Source organism: Pteropus alecto, unplaced genomic scaffold (genome assembly GCF_000325575.1).
Source record: "Pteropus alecto unplaced genomic scaffold, ASM32557v1 scaffold185, whole genome shotgun sequence".
Taxonomy (NCBI): Eukaryota; Metazoa; Chordata; class Mammalia; order Chiroptera; family Pteropodidae; genus Pteropus; species Pteropus alecto.
This window is the reverse complement of record NW_006438088.1, coordinates 1116019-1135178: the sequence shown is the minus strand read 5'-3', so window position 1 is coordinate 1135178 and position 19160 is coordinate 1116019. Positions and strand designations below refer to the sequence as shown.

Sequence of the window (19160 nt, the reverse complement as noted above, 5' to 3'; positions counted from 1 at the left end):
CTGAAAAGGAAAGACTCAGGAGAAATAGCCAACGGCACAGCACAGCTTCGAAAATAGTGTTTCTCAGAGGAAAAGCTTAAGATGAATGGTAAAGAAGGTAGACTCTGTATCCAAGGAAAGTCAAGGGTGAAATTGCTTGTATTGCTGACTAAAGGCTAAATACTTCTCTCGGATGTAGACGAGCAATTCCAGTGGTCTTCACAGTCCCCGGGTGTGCATAAGCCAGTGATAAAATTCGGTCCAATAAAGAGCTCTTGTTAATCTTGTGATGCCATGTTGATCATTAAACCTGCAAAACCAGGAAAGGTAAACATTATGGGTGGATCAAAAGAGGTGGCTCCTGAATGTTTGTTATTATTAAGGAGGTTTAAGGAAATACTGAGAAACCCTTTTTAAATGGAACCCCAACAGCTCCTGCTTGCTTTTATTGGATGCTGGAGCCGTTCAGGTTCCATTCCTTAAAAATTTGCCATAGTGCATTTCTGTTCCTTTTTGGAAATGCTACAACATGTAAACATTTCGCAGCACATTCCACTGTTCAACAGTGAGGCATTCAAAAATTATCATAAGTACTGTAAAAGGTTATGCTTTCTGAGATGGGGTTCTGAGAAGAACTCTTTCTTTGTCTCTCAGTTCAGGAACTCAGTCTTTCCAAATCTTGCAATTATTTACACAGAGAATCTAGGTCTTTGAGTGAATACTGAGAATTCTTGCTGATACCTCACACCAGAGATCTTGTGGTCCAAGGCAGTAGGATCAAGGGCTTCAGTCTCTAGCACTCTCATTCATTCAGATATTCATTCATTCATTCATTCATTCACTCATTCATCGGACTCTTAGAGCAATGTCTAGCTGGCATTGAATTTGGCTCCATGAAGGCTTGAATCTGAAGGTGGAAAATTAGCAGGCATATTTTTGAAGATGATGAATAGATAGCATTACAAAATATGGAATATATAGGATAGTGTCTATACACAGTAAACACTTAATAAATGTTAGCTATTAACATTAATTAATTATGTTTATCATTAAACAACATGGTAATGGCATAGAAAATTTTTCAGTGATAATTTAATTCAAAATTCCGGCATCTTAATGCATCACCAGTTTTCATTTTTACATTCATTTCTTTCTTTGTTTAAAAAATACTCATCGAGCTCCTACTACATTGCAAACACTGGCACAGCATATTTGTAAGTTATCTTCTTACCTGTGTGCATGTGCACTCCTAATTTCTTGGAGTTAAGTTTCCCATACAGAAGGTATTTTCCCATGTGGTTACATGTTCTTTATATTAACATTTTAATCAGTAGATATTATTCCATCAATATCATCACTTATTTGGCCAGTCATCTCTTGTGGAATATGAAGCTTCTTTCCAAATTTTCAATATTATAAAAAAATACAATAATAAGCCTTCAAGCACAGAGCTTCTTATTTCTTTCCAGTAATTTCCTAGGATAAATTCCCAGGAATCTAAATACTAGGTCCAAGGATATAAACATTTTTGTGGATTTTGATGCATCTTGCCAAATTTCTGAATCTTGTGCCAATTTACAATTATAATTTTCTTTACATCAGTCACATTCAATTACCACCTCTGTCATGATACTGCTTAATTTCTAGTTGGAGAATTGAGGAACACTCTAGCCTGTATAAGCCATTTTTTATATGAGTTATATTCCAGAAGGCTTAATCCATCTATTGTATAAGTAACTTCCACTAAGTGGGAAAGGCAATTTCCTGCTTCCCAGACTTTTAGCGGCTCCTTATTTCCTTGTTCATTATTCCCTAAGCCAATTCCTATTTCTTAACACCCACTTGTAGCATTACAAAATGTTATAAATGGAAGAGACCTCAACTATCTCTTGTTACCCTCTTCATTTTAGAGTCCAGGACACCGAGAGCTGGGGGGATTGTGAATTACTCCAGGTCCTGGAGTTGGTGAGAAGATCTGGGACAAGATCTTCTGCATAAAGCCTTTTGGTCCTGCTGCTAAAAAAACATCAAGGCAGGTGACCCACAAATACAAATATTGGAAAGAAAAAAAATCAGCATAGCCTTTGGGGAGCTACAATGTGCACCGTAGTAAAGTGTTCCAAATTTTATTCCCTTCCTAATGCACCCATGGCTTTCCATGTGCACTCTTACTGCAAACTGTGGAATTACCTACACAGCCCAGAGGCTTGGTACACTTCAAAAGCAAAATGAAGGTTTCCATCTTAGAAAGGAAATTATGAAGCATCAAAAATACAAAAGGATGAGCTCTTCCAGAGCACAGAGACTAACCTCACTAGCTTACAGCACACAAGGCGCAGTGTGACTGACAACTCACCCACCTTGAGCTTTGCGTCCAGCTACTCCCTCACTAGCATTTTGTAAAACAGAGAGCTTTAAATTTTATGTCTTTGTGCCTTTACTCCTGTTGTTCTCATAGCCTGAAGCCAGCCTTGCTCCCATGTGGCTGGTTAATTTTGACTCTTCCTTCAAGACTTATTGACTCAGATGAAGCCTCTTGCAGGAAGTCTCCCTTAATGCCTGTTGGCTGCAATGCCCATCCAGTGTCCCTGTTCACAACAGACTTGTGCATTCTTTTATCACATTGCATTGAGAATATCCGATTATGTCACTGGACTAAGCTCATCAAGATCGGGATCTCTGACTTATTTTCATATTCTCACTGTTTAGTACAGAAATAGATATTTAGTAAATACTTATTGAACCAAAATATCTGACCCACATGAATAAGGGTTTTGTGAACACCCTAAACTATATTGAAGATGGTCTGGGTATATCTTCAGGGAAATGTGACTAGAATGTAATTCTTACTTGGAATGCTTAAATATGATCTATTTTGCTGTATTATTGGATAGAAAAAAATTGTTCCTGGGAAAGGGTAATCTTTTTGGCCTCTCTACAAGAGAAGCCATGCAACAATAATTTTTCAAAAATGTGAGTTATTATTATCATCACTACTATCTCCTCTGGGATCTTATTCCAATAGTACCCACTCTTACATTTTCAATCTCTCCTTCTCTACTAGTTCTTTTCTGCTTAACTAATAAATTTGTTTAAATCTTTCACATCTTAAAAAACCCATCTTCAAACCTTGCGGTTCTCCTCTGATGATCATCTTTTTCATCCATTTCTCTCCCATCATCCTTCGATCCCTTGCAATGTGACTTCTACTTCTCCTGACACTGAAATTGCACTGGCTAAGTAAGTGACCCCCTAAATGAGTATTCATTTGATATTCTGTTGACTTCTCCATAATGTTGGACAGTAGTAACACCCTTCTTCCTGTTATTCTTGGCTTCTTTGTCATAGTACCATCATGATTCTTCTTCTACCTCTGGGACCACTTTCACTCAGACATTGTATCATTTCCCTACGTTGTTCTCTTGAATGTGTGTGTTTCTCAAGTGCTGCCTTTCCCAGTTTTCTACTTTGACTTTACCAATGGATTTTTTTTCCCTTACTATCCATCATAAACACCTGTGGTTCTTTCAAAAAATAAAGAAGCCTAAGAAAAGGGAACTCTCGTGCACTATTGGTAGGAAGGTAAATTGGTACAGGCACTATGGAAAACAAGATGAAAGTGTCTCCAAAAATTCAAAGTAGAACTGCCGTGTCATCCAGAACCATTACTTTTGGGAACATATCCAAAGAAAGTGAAAACAGGATCTCAAAGAGATATCTGTACTACCATGTTCGTTTCAGTATTACTCACAATAGCAAAGACATGGAAATAACCTAAGCATCTGTCAACAGATGAATGGATAAAGAAGATGTGGCATGTATATATATATATAATGGAATATTATTCAGTCATGAGAAAGAAAGAAATCCTGCCATTTGAAACAACATGGACGGACCTTGAGGGCATTATGCTAAGTGAAATAAGTCAGACAGCGAAAGACAAATATTGTATGATATCACTTACATGTGGACTCTAAAAAAGCCAAAGTCATAGAGACAGAGAGTAGAATGGTGGTTGTCAAGAGCTGGAGGGTGGGAGAAATAAGAGCTGTTGGTCAAAGGGTAAAACTTCCTGTTATTAGGTGGATTCATTCTGGGGATCTAATATACAGCAGAAAGACTATTGTTCACAATACTATGTTATGTACTTGAAAGTTGCTAGCAGAGTAAATCTTAAATGTTCTTTCCACAAAAAGAAATCGTAATTATGTGAAGCGATGGAGGTGTTAGCTAATACTATGGTAGCAGTCTTTTTGCAGTGTATCAGATCGACATGTTGTATACCTTAAACTCACACAATGTTATGTGAATTATATCTCAATAAAGCTGGGGGGTGGCAAGCAGGAGTATTTCAGAAAAAGTGAATATATTGAACAAAACGTAGAAACAGAAAATAGGAAATCCAGGGAATGGAGGGAAAAGTGGATAAGAACCTCCCAGAGTAACTCTTTGTTGGATCATAACAGAAAACCAAGCTGGAAAAGCAATGAGGGATCAGGCATGTGCTCAAACACTTCTATTTTTAATCTTTGTAACCACTTGCCTAGAATAATAGCATGACTCTTAAAAATTGCCTTGTCTCAAAGTGCACCCTCTTCTAGGCTCCACATTGCTATTAACTATAAAATGAATCTAAATTGGACAATTTAACACTTGCCTGCTTAAAACTTTCGGTGGTTCTATATTGCTTATATCACACATGTAACTGGTAAGACATAATTAAAGTTTATCACACACCTCATTTTCTACTCTGCTGCTTTGACTAGAAGGGAAAGGGGTGGAGTTATAGCAAAGCATGGCACTGAAAGGGACATACGTAATAAAATCCCGCTGCTTTAACTGGCTGGTGAATTGTGTGGTCTCTAAACCATTAATAGGAATCGCCTCCTTTGTGAACTCTTCTCATTCTCTACCAGATCGATCATTCTCTCCTCTGAGCATCTCTTTGTTGTGTCTATATGACTACTAATTATTTTTCTAACTCTCTTACTAGATCAGATGCTCCTGAAAAGCAGGGCTGTTTTTTTTTTTTGTGGATACCTAATGTGGTGTCAGACATATTTGGCACTCAATATTTGTTGCATGATGAATGAATGAATGAATGAATGAATGATGCATACGACAAAACTTTCTTGTTTGAACCAGTAGGAGAAAGACTAGTCAAAATTATGACATACTCTCAAAGAATACAAAAAGTAGTATAAGTGGAATGACTTATCTAAAAGAACTACACAAGAAATGTTTTATGGCACTTTTAAACAGCTTATCTTGGTTAAATGGCCTCTCATTTGTTTCTTTAAGTTTTATCCTGATAATTTAGTTAGTAAACTTCTTTTTCTCTCCCTCTCACAGTGCAAAATCTGGCCCAGCCTGGACTGAATCACGATGAATTGTGATTTAGTTGGTCTAGATTAAGGTAGATTTATTTATGGATTTGCCAGTGAATGATTTGTCTCTTTGCTATCATTTAGCTTTAGCCTCTTAATTTTCTCTTTCAGTAATTATTACAGAAAGAAATAAAGTTTCTTCTTTCTTTTTACTATTTTTGTTTGATTACTAAACAGTAGCTCTTTTTTGGGGGGGGAGAATTTTTATCATCTATGCAACTGTTGAAGAATTCTTCAGCTGATGAAGATTTGCATTTTTCATCTTTTTTCCTTTCATCTGTGTTCTATTTAGACCAGGAAATTGACATTTCAGCCCAGAAGACTTAGGCCAGATGTTAGTCCAGTGGCTGAAAGATGGATTTCCTGCCCCAATAGGTGACCTCTGAAAGCAAAATAGGCTTTTTCTTAATGGAGAGACTGTCCACATGACCTCATTTCTAGAACAAGGGCCCTTTGTTAAGTGTCTCTTTGCTACTGAAATCAACATCATCTGATTTTTGAGAACCTTCATTAGATAAAGAGACGCTAGCACCTAGTTATTTAATTTATAAGGCATAGGAAAAACTTATGTCTAGACAATCCATTTTTTGTTCTTTTAAAAATATTTGTGTTCATCGAGAGGGAAATAGTGCAGAAAATCTGGTGTCTGCTTACCCATATTAATATTTCTTTTAGATTTAGAATAACATTCACACCAGCACTAACCATAGGAGTCTGTTATATGTGCTTCCTTAAACAGGGAATTGTTTCACTAAGCTTGACCAAAGCACTATTTAAAGAAGTAACCATGACCCCAATATCCCATCACTCAAATTTCTGGCTCGATGTTTGAGAAGCTCATTGAGACATTCCCATGGTGCCACCTCTTTTGATGAGTTCTTCACCCAGTTCATGTATTTATATCTTCGATTGTATAAGGTGGCACAGAAAAACAGATAACTGAGCCTTTGTGTGTGTGCACGCACCCATGCCTCTGTGTGTGTGTCATAGGAAATGCAATTTGAAAGAAAGTACCCAAAAGAAGAAAATGGCCTTGAATGACTGAGGGGAGACTGTAACACTTACTATACATGGAAAGGCAGGGAGTTAGATTGCGTGAGAAGGAATGTATGTTTTTCTGAGATTCTAAAATGATAGAATTTTATAGCTAAATGGGAAAGTTGAGGGGTTTTTTTGTTATTGTCTGCTGTTGTTGTTATTGTTTTGTTGTGTTTTCCGGGGAGAGGAATGAGAGTTTCTCTTTTAATAGCTGGCAGAGAAATTTTACTAGTACAAAAATCTTGCTCTTTGTCATCCAAAATGTTGGCTCTTCCATGAAAGACAGAATAGAATAAAAGCAGAACCATATAGAGAGTTAACATCAGGCTGGGCAGTGCATCTAAGATTCTTGGTTCTTCGTCAAGTAATTTATATAGTAAATATGAGCCTCTTAGAAAAATGAGTATTAAAAGGATATCACATTTTCCTTTGTTCATGAGTCAACACATACTTTTCCCAGAATGTTATACTCAGCTCAATACCCCGCTTTTTTTTTAAGTTATATGCAAATATCATTAATCATAAATTATTTGGGGGGTTGTTGTTCAACCAAACCATTCTAGATAATACGTCAGCTCTTAAAAAGATTCTAATAATTTTCTATGGTTACCAGGATTTGTGTAAGTGAGACTCTTTTGTTTTATGTACATAATATTATGGCACATCAAAGAAACAGAGCAACAGTTTTAACTGGAACTTTTAAATTTAATGGAAAAAGTTATTTTTCCCAAATACGTTTAAGCAATAGAAACAGCCAAGTAGGCATTCTCATAGGATAAAGTTTGTCAAGTAGACAAGATTGATGAAGCAGTTTGTTTGGTGGGTAATACCTCCCAGCTGTGCTTTTAAGCCTTTCCTTGCATAATTTGGAAACATTTAACATAATCTCTGGTCTCTTATTAACACATTCCTTTTTCTCTCCCCCTCACACTCTCTTAAGCTGTAAAGATAAATAACAGGGAGTAAGATTCTCAGTATAATTCTCTCTCCATGCTTCCTTTTTTTCTCTCAAGTGTCAGGTTGCTCTCACATAACCTCACAGCTCTCCACAGGAGACACTTCTCTCATCTTAATCCAGAAGTCATTTTACAGTGAGTTGAAGCCTTTTGGGTTTTTTTTGCCTTAAACATTGTGAATTCAGTGTTGGCAGCCCATCCAAAACTTTTTGCTTCTTGTATATAATGTATATTATTGAATCTTCATATTAGCAATTACGAGTGGCTTTAGAAATTATCTAGTCTGACCCTACAATGTTAAAAAAGTATTCCTCACGAGAGTGTTGTGTGTGATGAAACAGCTCCCGGGCAGAACCTCAGTATTCACATGGCACCAGCACAGATGAAAACATAACTGGCTAGGCTAGTAGGATTGCTTATCAGAGATTTCAGAGAAAAATTATTTATAGCCTTGCATCCCCATTTTGCTTATTTACCTTCTCTCCCTATCCTGTCCGGGCTGTCTTCACTTCCTCTTTAGATTTCTCTTAGCTTTTTCTAATCTCTCTTCCCAAATACTCCTTGATAAAGACACTTTTAAGAAGGCAACGCCTTAGTCTAGGTTTGGCTCACCTTTAGGACATTTGTGAAAAAACTGGTTTGGATCGTAAGGGAGAAAATTGTTTTAGCATTTCAGTCTCTCCTTGTAGTTCCCTGAGGCATTGTGGAATGCCCCACGTAGGAATGCCAGAGTGAGTTGGCCATGGTTGGCACAAATTAAATGAGTTGATCTATTTTCGTTGCTTAATTTGAGAAGGCAGTACGGTAAAAGAAAATTGGACTATTTATAATCTTTCACATTTAATCTCCACTTAATCTCACATTTTCTCTGCAGAAAATGTGTTGTCTTGAAAAAATAACAATGATTTAAATGGAACTCTGTTCCCAAAACATGTGCTATTCTTATGAATAATACATTTTAATTCCAGTAGTCATTCATGTAGCACTTAAAACGGGGATACATTCTGAGAAATGCGCCATTCGGTGATTTCGTTTTGCAAACAACGTAGAGTGCATTTACACAAACCTAGACAGTATACCCTCCTACACACCTAGGCTATATGGTACAGCCTATTGCCCCTAGGCTACGAGCTTGTACAGCATGTTATTGTACAAAACAACAGGAGACTAAAGCACAAGAGAAAATGATACAATCAAGAGAGGCGGTAAACATAAAAGGTACAAGGCTGATGCTACAATAACACAGCATACTGTTTACAGCAAACTTCTTTTTAGTAAGTAGAAAGAGTATACTCTAAAATAAGGATAAAAAGTATAGTAAATACATAAATCAGTAACATAGTCATTTATTATCATTATCAAGTCTATAACATATACAATTATATGACTGGCAGCAAAGTAAGTTTGTTTCCACCGGCATCTCCACAAACACAAACATGTGAGTAATCTATTGCACAAGAACATTACCGTGTCACTGGGCATAAGAATTTTTCAGCTCCATTATAATCTTCTGAGACCACAATCATATGTATATGTGGTCCATCCTTGACTAAAACATCATTATGCAGCATATAACTATATTTAATTGCCCTTTAAAACCAAGTATCTTTAAACATCTGATTTGGAAATCTCGGCTCCTTTCACCAATTAATTTCCCAGAGCGATCTACTGGTATAATTTTTCAATATACTATATTTTAAAAGTTCACATTTCCTCGGCAATGTGTTACTTTTCCTTATTTTCACATCCCCATAGTTCCAAGTGGCTCTCAGATTTAATCAGATATCACAATGACCTGAGGGGCTATTAAAATACAGATCACCGGTCCCACCCCCAGAGTGTCTGACTCATTAGGCTTTGGGGGGTGGGTGTGAAAATTTGCGCTTTTAACAAGTTCTAGGTGATGCTAACGCTTCTGTTCTTGAGTTCACACTTTGAGAAGCACTGATCTAGATGAAATATTGTAGATGATGGTACTATGGACTAAGGTAGTGGCAGTGGAGATGGAGAGAAGTGGATGAATTTAACATATATATAAGAGGTAGGATCAACAGGGTTAATCCATGGTTTAGAATGGAGTGACGGTGAGAGAGAGAACTGAATCGAGCATGTCTCTGAGGTTGGTAGCCTGAACTGATAGGTGGATGGAACAGAGTGCTACTGAGATGGGAAATGAGCAGGGCGGGAGGGTCGGGCCGTAGTGAGAAATCATAAATTCTACTTCGAGTTTAAATAAAATAATTTTTAAACGTCAAGCACAGTGCCTGACGTGGAATAGATTTTTAATAAATGATAGATAGTGCTCTTATTACTACCTTTACTATCAAAACTGAGTAGTCCTAATGACCCTACCCTGGCAGAGGTAACCGCCTAACTTCATTACTCAGCAACCGCATTCTAGAGCCAGGTGTAAACCAAGAGATTTAGGTGTGAACAAGGAAACTGTATAGATATTACCTCATGGTATGAGTGGCTAGGAATAGGAAGAGCAAAGCGAGAGAAAAGGGGGAAAGATTCTAATACATAGAGAATGATCACCTTCATTATCACAGACACCCTCAAAACAACCATATTAAATAGGTGGAATTATCCCATTTTTACATATGATGTAAATAACTTGCTTAATAAATAACTTGCTCTTTCACTGGAGTCTTATTCAAACCCAGCTCTGTCCTGCCCCCATTATCTGTGTGCTTCATTCCACCAAACTCTACCTTTACTGCCAGTCAATAGACTTGTTATCTTTCTTAAATCAGAATGATGACCTAAATAGGCTGCAGGCAACACCCTGCAACTTCTAGACTTGTGGCTTTTAACCTTTTGTAATCCTGACTCATAGTAAGAACCACTTTTTACAAAGCAAGACATTATTTATACGTTTAAGTGTATGCACACGTACATATGTGTAGCACACATATATGTGCAACAATATGACTGAGACTAACTTTCAAGAAATAACACTTAGGTGCATTATCAATATTTACTCTCAGTGAATACGTTCTGATAGTTTTCATTCATCGCAAAAAACATTTATCAGGACCCACAGAATGGATTTCACAACCAATTTCTGAGTGTCTCTACTAGATTTCTGGAAAATTCTCTTCCAGATCCCTTTTTTCCTTTGGAATTCACCCATCCACATCAACAGTGCCACCGAACTGGGTCTGAGAGCGTGCTGATGGAAATGGAAAAGGGGGAGCAGATTCCTATGCGCTTTCTGTACACACATCTTTGATGGGGCATCTATGCTTGCCTACCTTCCAGAGCTACGTGAGAAAGAAACACTTTACAATAGAGATGAAAGCGCTTTTAAAAGTCATCAAGTTGGCTGGCTTTGATTTTGCTCCATGTTGCCATGTTCGCTTGGCCTGATCATTCAAGTTCTCAGGAGCCCATTTCCTCATCTGAGAAGTAAGAGATTTGACCCAGCTCACCTCCAAGGCCCTTTCCCACCCCTGTTATAAAAAGATCTTGTACATAGTACCTATGGGACTCTGAAATAGTATGACGATGATTGTGACATTGATGATTATTCTTTTATATTTTGTTAAAAAGTCTCTGAAAGAATTTCTGGAAAAAAAAATTGGCATTAAATAAAGGAGAAAACACTCAAATTTGGGAGAAGTAATCAGATTCATTTTGATTGGCCACATCATGAAATTGATGAGTAAAAAGGTTTAGCTTCATTTTTTCAAATGGTCAAGAAAATTATTCATGTTCTAGAAGAGTGACTACTCAAAATTTCGTACTGATGTACACAGAAAAAATGTTTGTTATTGACATCCCCCCAAATATTACTTAATCTCATTTCTCTAGCCACTTATTAGGGAGCACCAGGAAAAGAGGCTTACCTATCGAGAGTAGATTGGTTTCTATAAGTACCAAAATGCTGGCTTTTGATGACCGGAAATATAATATCTTTAGATGACCGGAAATAAAATATCACCTCTCAGGAGATGGGTGGCAATCAACGTGGTCCCGCCTCATCTTGGATAGGGGAACTTCATCCTGGAAAGGTTAAGTGCTTTGCCCCTACATCATCTGACGAGTTAAGAGAAAGGCTCATGACTGGTGCTGGAGAGTCACCCGTCTCCTTAACCCAGCCCCCAGGCCCCTGTTTGACTCCTTGTTCAGTCACTCGCCAGAAAGTCATTATGCAGAGAACAAGCTCCCCACTTGTAGCAGCAGCACAGTTCTTTGTATTTTCTTGAACATAATAAAGTACCACATGGCTAATAATGCACATCAAAATTCTTGAATATACCAATAGCATCAACTCTAAAGGGTTATTTTAACTTTTCCCATCATTTGTTTATTTTCATGTCTTTATAGACATAACAACAACAATCATAGTAAGCCTACCACTGCTTTAATTGAACTTATCTCCATTCAGAGCATCTTAGAGCACCCACAATGGCCTAACTCCGCATCAGCTCAAGAAAGCACCAAGCTTGCTCATGTTTAGGGTCCAACTGCTTTCCACTTAAATACGATGCCTCCTCTTATCAAGGGAAAACTTTTTCATTTTTTTCTCTTCTTTTCAAAAATATTGTCATCTAGGATTATGCATATAAATTTAATTACTTCTGGAAAAGTATCTAAATTTGGAACTTTTCTGTAAAGGCTATTCATCTATTTGCCTGGATAGTCATCCCAGTAACTAATGCTTTAGTAAGGGGGTTTCGAGGACATCCTCTTACCCTCTCCTTTTATGTGGGCTCAGAATTAAAAAGCAGCACCCCCCCCCCCAAGAGACCTCTAAAACTAGCAAAGCTTTCCTTGGGGCACCTCACCTGCTTTTCTGTACCACTCCGCCCTTTAACATAAGGGTAGGTTTCTGGTGGTTTCTTAACTGTTTCACAAAGTGATCAATCACCAGATCAAATGTGACACGTATTGTCATCTCCCAGGGAAAATTCTCTGAGTGGTTCTTAAAGAAAGCATCACAAAAGGGGAAATACCTCCACGGGGCTATTTCCTTCATAAAATAAATCTGTCATGGATCTTGTCCTTGGAAAAACACACACGGGACCCCAAGTGTGGATTGGCTAAATGGCTACAGCCATAACATTTAGTTTTGAAAATGGCCCTTCCCTCTGTCCTTGCTGTAAGGGAACCGTTAAAACCCAAAGCTCATTTCCCTTCATTAGTTGGAACCCCTAGCAGTGCATGGCGTTGTGGGCGCGCAGGAACCAAAATGTCCCCACTCATAATGAAAACGATACAAACAATGGCTCGTGCCCAAGCTTTCACACTTGTTTTTCAACCAAGTCTTGGCTGACAGAGGCAAGAGTTGTAATTCCTTAGGTCGCTTGACTTCCCGAGGGGCGAGGTGTGGATTGTCACGACTCTGACTACTTGTGAACTCTTTCGGCAGGAGCAGCTTAAAGATGAACTTTCTCGGGTTTCTGTGACCAAAATGTTTCGTTGAACAGCGTGATTGGAAGCTTGTGGCTGCGGGAGACCGCAGCGCGGCTGCTCTTTCAACAGGCGATTTGTTCTCCTGTCTGTGGCTCATTTCCATGCAAAGAGCCTGACATCAGAGCACCTTTTGTTGCTAAACGCTTTTCTTTAGCTTCGAGGGGAGAGAGTCATGTGGAGCTGGAAGAGCTCATTTTGAAGAGAGGGGTCCCGGGAAGTTCCCTCCAGGTTCCAGAGGCACCGCGGTCACCCCTGCGCGGCCCTGCCCAGACTTGCTGGCAGAAATGAGTCGCGTGCCTTAGTGAGTCGGTCCCCGTCACAGGAAGAAACGCCTCTGCAGCAGGTTTCATTGCTTCTGGGCTGCCAGAAATCCCCGCCGTGACACTCAGTGGTGCGAACTCTGCCTTCTGCTACCCAGTGGCGGTGCGGAGCCCGGGTGGGAAAGTTTCTGGAGTTGTCAGGCGCGCAGCCCGCCGCCACCTAGAGTCCGGGGTGCGGGCGCCTGCGAGGGGCCCCCGCAGAGTCGCCGGGGCTGCGGGGGCATGTGACGCGGGGGCGCGGCTCGGTGACGCAGCAGGCGGGGACCCGGCGCCGGGGGCCGAGCGCGCGCTGGTGCGGGGCGAGGGTACCCCAGCCCCGGGACGCACGGCCCGCGTGCGGGACGCAGCCATGGAGGACGCGGGAGCAGCCGGCCCGGGACCGGAGCCGCAGCCCGCGCCAGAGCCCGAGACAGCCGCCAGCATGTCGGAGGCGTTCTCCCGGCTCTGGGCCGATGTGATGGGCATCCTGGTGAGTCACCTGGAGCAGGGGAGGCGCGGGAAGGGACGATCGCGGGCCCGCCGAGCAGGGCAGCCCCTCTGCAACCGAGGACTCCCTTGGCGCGCGCCGACTTGGCAAGCCCGCTCCACCGAGTCGTCCTTCTCTGGCTCCAGTTCTTGGGGGGTTAAATACACACGGCATAGGATTTCAAACTCTCATTAAAAAATAACCAGCCACAGATCACATCAAAGATATATTTTAAACAATCAGGTGATAGTCAACAGTGTAATCGGGGACACCTGCTGATAAGTTGGTGTGGAAAACGCTGGAAAGAGTCCTTCAGAGAGTAAATGTAAATAAATAATATTTGGCTGGTGTACTTTCACAGTTGGATTTGGGAAGAGGCTGAGGTTAACTGATGTTTATCTCTTCACCATTCGTTGTCTGACCATGAGAGAAAAACAACCATGCCCTTACTCAGAACCACCAAAAAAGTTTACTTAGTCTGTTTGCAGTTTTTCAGCTTGAAGAATTACAGGATATTTGTTGTTATATGTTTGGGACTAAAAACAATGGGACTTATTTTGCTAAATCTGTCTTGTCATGTATTTTGAAATGTCCAGTAACGTTTTTCAAACCGCCCATGGATTTGGCATAATTTCTGAAAAATAGTTCTTCTGCACAGAGGAAGAAGCTTTAACTTGTTCAGAGTTGTATGCCTGGGGGTTTAAGATTTGCTGTGGTGGAGATGGCAGGCAGGTAGCCTGGAATGAGCTGGGTGGGGGTTATTTACAGTCAGACGTCCTAATCCACGTGTAAAAAGTCAATTTTAGCTTAAAGATTTGGCAGTTGTGTAGATTATCAAAAAGGCTTTAGATTTACTTCAGTAACTTTGAATTTTCAAATAGAAGGTGTAGTTTTTAGAACGAAATTCCTTTGGGAATGATGAACAGTGTACCCCCGTTATCACAGGAATGAAGCTCTTGGCCTTTGCAGTGAGTCCGCCAGGGTCAAATCCCAACTCTCCCATCGACTGACTATATGACCTTGGCCAAGGTTTTCAACCCCTCTGACCTTCAGTTTCATTACCTGAAAAGTGAAGTAAAAGAGCCCTGCTTCTTAGGTTTTCTGAGATTTAGTCACATCGATGTATATATAACACTCTGCATCCTGCCTGGCATATAGTAGTTGCTTAGTAAATTATAGCTTGCTTTTTTTTTTTTCCTACGAATATTCCTGTGTCTCAGTTTTGCTAGCCTAGGTACCAGTTAAGCCATTTCCAGGTGTCCATTGGTATTCATGATTATCACTGTACAGAGAACCAGGGAAGATTGTCAAAAGTTTCTGTCTGCTCATTTCACGTGCCGATATTTTTTAAATGGATATTTTAAAAATGTAAAACCTCCTGTCTTTGCATTTTCTGAACATTACTGATGAATATGGTCCTCTAGTGAAAATCCAGAAAACTCAATGCACATTTTAAAGTCGTGGTGGTAGATTGTTTTGTAAGTTCCTACAAGCAGGAACCTTATCTTATTTCTTGCTGTGATCTCGCTCTGTAAATGATCGGTCCCTGACAAAATGGGTTTGGTAGCATTACATTGCATCCCTTCCCTAGGGCATGGGCTGGCCAGGGCATGGTTGGAGGGACTCACTTACATGAAGGTGTGGGACAAGGTTGTTTAGAGGAGAGGCTGGGCAGGTGGCACTTTGCAAAGGTTTGCTCTCCTTTGCCTGGCAGATTCCAGCGCTGTTGGGTTAGCTGCAGCCGAGTGTTCTTTGGCTGAGTTAAGAGATGGGGTGCGGCTCCAGAAGCTCAGACCTGTTAAAGGGCCGCTGCAGGAGGAAAGAAAATATGTACTTCTTACAGAACTCGTTCATTGCGAGGCTGGAAAGAACATGAAAGTTGTCTCAAATAGGTTGTTACCTTACATTTTCTCATTTTTTGTACAGTCTTATTTTCCTTTGGGGTAAACTTGGACATCAGGATTTTCCCTTATTACTAAATTCAGAAAAAGACATCGGTTACCTCTCCTTTGTACGTGCCTGGAGAAAGCCAGCAGGTTAAAAAGAAGGATCTCTATTCTGTTAGCAAGCTGTCATCGAAATGTTTATAAAAAACTGCATCTTCGGGGAAATATATCAAGACCCTGACAGTTAGTTGCCTTTCTCTGTTCTTACTGAGATAAAAGACAACACTTCCTTCATTTAGTATTTAAAATAAGGGATTTTGCAGTCTATCGGCCTAGACAGGTGAAGTGACTTGACCAATGACACAAATACTTTGTTGGTGATAGTGTCAGACTGCACCCCAGTTCTCTGACTGCCACCAGTCAGGAGCCTGATGCCATGATACTTCATGGTTAACTGTCACATATCGACTTGGTAGAAATGCAGTTATATCCAGTATTTTAGGAAAATGCTATTTGAAAGATTCTTTTTCCATACTGAATATGAGGGAAATAGAAGTAGTGGGCGATCAGACATCTAAACATACTTAAAAGATTTCAGGCACACTTGCTACTTTATTAGATTCTTCCGGGTATAAAAATCAAACCTCAAGGCCTTTTAGGTTAAAACTATTTTAGGCAAGTGAGCACAGTTCCCAGTTCCGAGTGCAGAACTGCGAGAGGCACTGGGCATCTGTCCCCAGGGTTCCCAGAGTCCCTAGAATTTTGTTGGTTCTAACCCTGGGAAGGGTATTGCCCCAGAGGCATAGATCTTGATAAATATGATGGTTGTTTGAGTTTATTAGGATACATTTTGCGTTTAAATCAATTCAGGCCTGCACACTTCCACACCAGGTAGTTGCTTGTAGATAACTGTTACCAAAATGCTTAGAGAAGAAATAATGGTATAATTTATGGCGTAAAAAATATTTGAGCAGTGCTTGAATGAATAGATGTTATTAAGTGGATATGTAAATAGAGACTTAAGAGAAAATGAACTTGTGGAAATGCTAGAAACACTATCAATTGTGAATGCCTGGAGAGCAGGATCAGTATTCTGCTCATTTTTCTATTTCCAGAGCCTAGAATGATTGGGTGTTGAGAACATGGTTTTACTGAATAATAATAATAATAATAATAATAAAAGTATGTACTTCGTAAATGCAAGAGCCACCACAAAATACAGTTCTGTAAAGACTCATGTATGGGCTATCATGGGGTACATTATGGACATTAACAAATTGTGCTCATGCTGAAGCTACCACTTGAGCAGTTTCATCATGCAAACTAAAATCCTCGCACTTCCACTAGAAAAGGTAATGGCAAATTTCGAAATGTTCGTAAACCCTGAGCAATTAAACGATGGCGTTCTTATGAAGTGGGCTATTTTGTTCTCTAACTCTGCAACATGTGGTCTGCCTGGGTTTTCAAAGCATGTCACCTTTCACCATGACATGCTTAGGTTTTTGCTGAGAAGTACAAAATGAGTTAGAATTCTGTGGGATTTTACTTTTATCCTTACTCCATGTTGCAGACACATTTCTTTCTCTCTTTTTTTTTTTTTGGTGGGGGAGGGTAGATGTTTTTAAGAGTAGGAATTGCTAAAGTTATTAGATGTGGTTAGATATGGCAGGTCAGTTTTTCAGCACTGATTATCCATTTGCTAAATTATGATGTTTCTTAAGTTTTTCCTCCAGAATTTAAGTTCCTCTTAAAGCTGAGCCAGGTTTTTAAAGCTACTTGCGAACTGGGAAGGGAGAGGAAGAGAATTAGTTAGTGCCTATTGTTTGCAAGATCCTGCAGGAGGTACCTCGCCTAGCCTTATATTTCCTCTGTTCCCTGCTCTGTTCCTACAGTTTACACCCATTTCCTAGCAATGCTTAGAGAATATCTATTGTATAACTATATTCTGGACCTTCCCCTTACTCTGAATCCTTTGCCATCTGCGGAGAAGTATATAGGCGGCTTCGGTTCCCAAACTTGAGGTTTATCCTGTTTTGCTATTCGTTGTAGTCTTTTTTTTTTTTAAAGACTCTCCTTTGCTTTGTTTTAGGCAAAGTGTGGGGGAGGGGAGAGGTTAGTGAGATCCCTAGGGAGCTTTTAAAATGCAAACTCCTTTGAAAGCAGTAATTTACATATTCTTTGGGTGATGTCTTACCTTCTGCCCATCTGCTAAGGAGTTCACAATTTTAAGTTTTGGAATTGGAGAGTCAGTCCGGGTTTCAAATATTCTGACTTCATCTTGATTTTATGTTCCCTTTAGCCAGCCCAAAGCCTTTCTAAGTGGAGAAGCTGCAGGATGACATAGCAGAGGAATTGTAGAGACCTTGGAAGTGAGCCCTCGGCGCCCTCATTTATAGAGGCGGAATGGAAGGCCTGAGGGGAGCGGAGTAGGGCCAGAGTAGTTAAACCTTTCATAATTCTGGCTGGGGTCGCTAAATCTTTTGCTGTCTAAGGAGACCTCTGCCCTGACGTGACCTTTCATGCTCTCCTTCTCCCCTTATTTCTGCCTCTATTTCCCATTCTCTACCTTGTAACTCTTCCCTCCTCTATCTGACTTGTTATCAACATCCTGTTTTTCCTCCTTTACTCCAACTTCGGATGATTGAATTCAGCTACACCGGGAGGAGAAGGAGGCAGGTGCTGATGGTACTGAGTCCCGTGCTGGGCTGGGCCCTTCCCATATTTGATCCTCTCATGTGACCAGTGAGCATTATTCTCCCCCTTTGACAGTAGAGAGGTAAACATGTCTGTCCTGAATCACACAGATAGGAAACAGAGGAGCTGGGATTTGGATCATGTGCTGTTTCTCCGAAATTAATTCCCAGTTGTAATTTTATAGTTCATTTTTTTACATATCGAGACATTTGCTGTCAACCAATTTTTGCTTAAGCTAGTGAGTTAAGTACTAGTTGCACATACCACTGACTTCCAGAAGGATGTAGTTTTGTAGTCCCGCCAACCCTCCTATGAATACCCAGTCCCAGAGTGCAATAGGCCGAGCGCCCCAAGGTGGGGGGAGCAGTGTGGACAGGGAGCCAGAAGCACATGGTGGGGGGTGGGGTAGTACATGGAGGGGGGATGCGGGTCAGTGGTGCACAGGGAGTCCAGTTCCCAGAAATGCCGTTTGATTTGGACACTGGCAGTGATTAGGGTGTCCCTGAGAGGTATTCTCCTGAGGGTTAAGGAGGAAGGAATGGAGGAAGGGCCTTCTGGGCAGAGCCAAAGTGAACAAAGACGGAAAAACACAGGGAACTGAAGTAAGGACCAGGTCATGAGTGCTGAGGTAGCTGGAATCATTCTGTAGGCTCCAGTGAGAAGTCATTGCAGAATTTTCAACTGGCACGTGACACGATCACTTCTGTATTTTAGAAAAATAACGTTTGTGGGTGATGAGTGGGTGATGAATTTGGATGGGGACCACTTTAGTGATCCAGGCAAGAGGAGATGAGAGCCCGGACTGAATGTTGATGAAACATCAGTTATCTATCATCTGGCTTCCATTAGGTCTAATATTTTACTCAGTATCTGTAAGTAATCAAGGATTGCTCATGGTAACCTTCTTTTGATGATTCTTTTGAGCTCAAGTAGGTTAGGTTAAGGCAAGAGAATTTTAGAGTGTTCTAGTCTTGTGATTTTTTTTCATTTATCTATCTAGACACAAATGTATG

General features: G+C 40.2%; 1 protein-coding gene across 1 annotated transcript in view; it reads left to right on the top strand.

Annotated features, from left to right (window-relative positions):
* The first annotated feature begins 13181 nt into the window (after positions 1 to 13181).
* The window catches only part of SASH1 (SAM and SH3 domain containing 1), a 160003-nt gene continuing 154024 nt past the window's right edge, over positions 13182 to 19160 (top strand). The window contains exon 1 of the mRNA XM_006915337.3: positions 13182 to 13570. Within this exon, the coding sequence (XP_006915399.1) occupies positions 13451 to 13570 (120 nt within the window). The 5' untranslated portion in view covers positions 13182 to 13450. The remainder of the gene's footprint in view (positions 13571 to 19160) is intronic.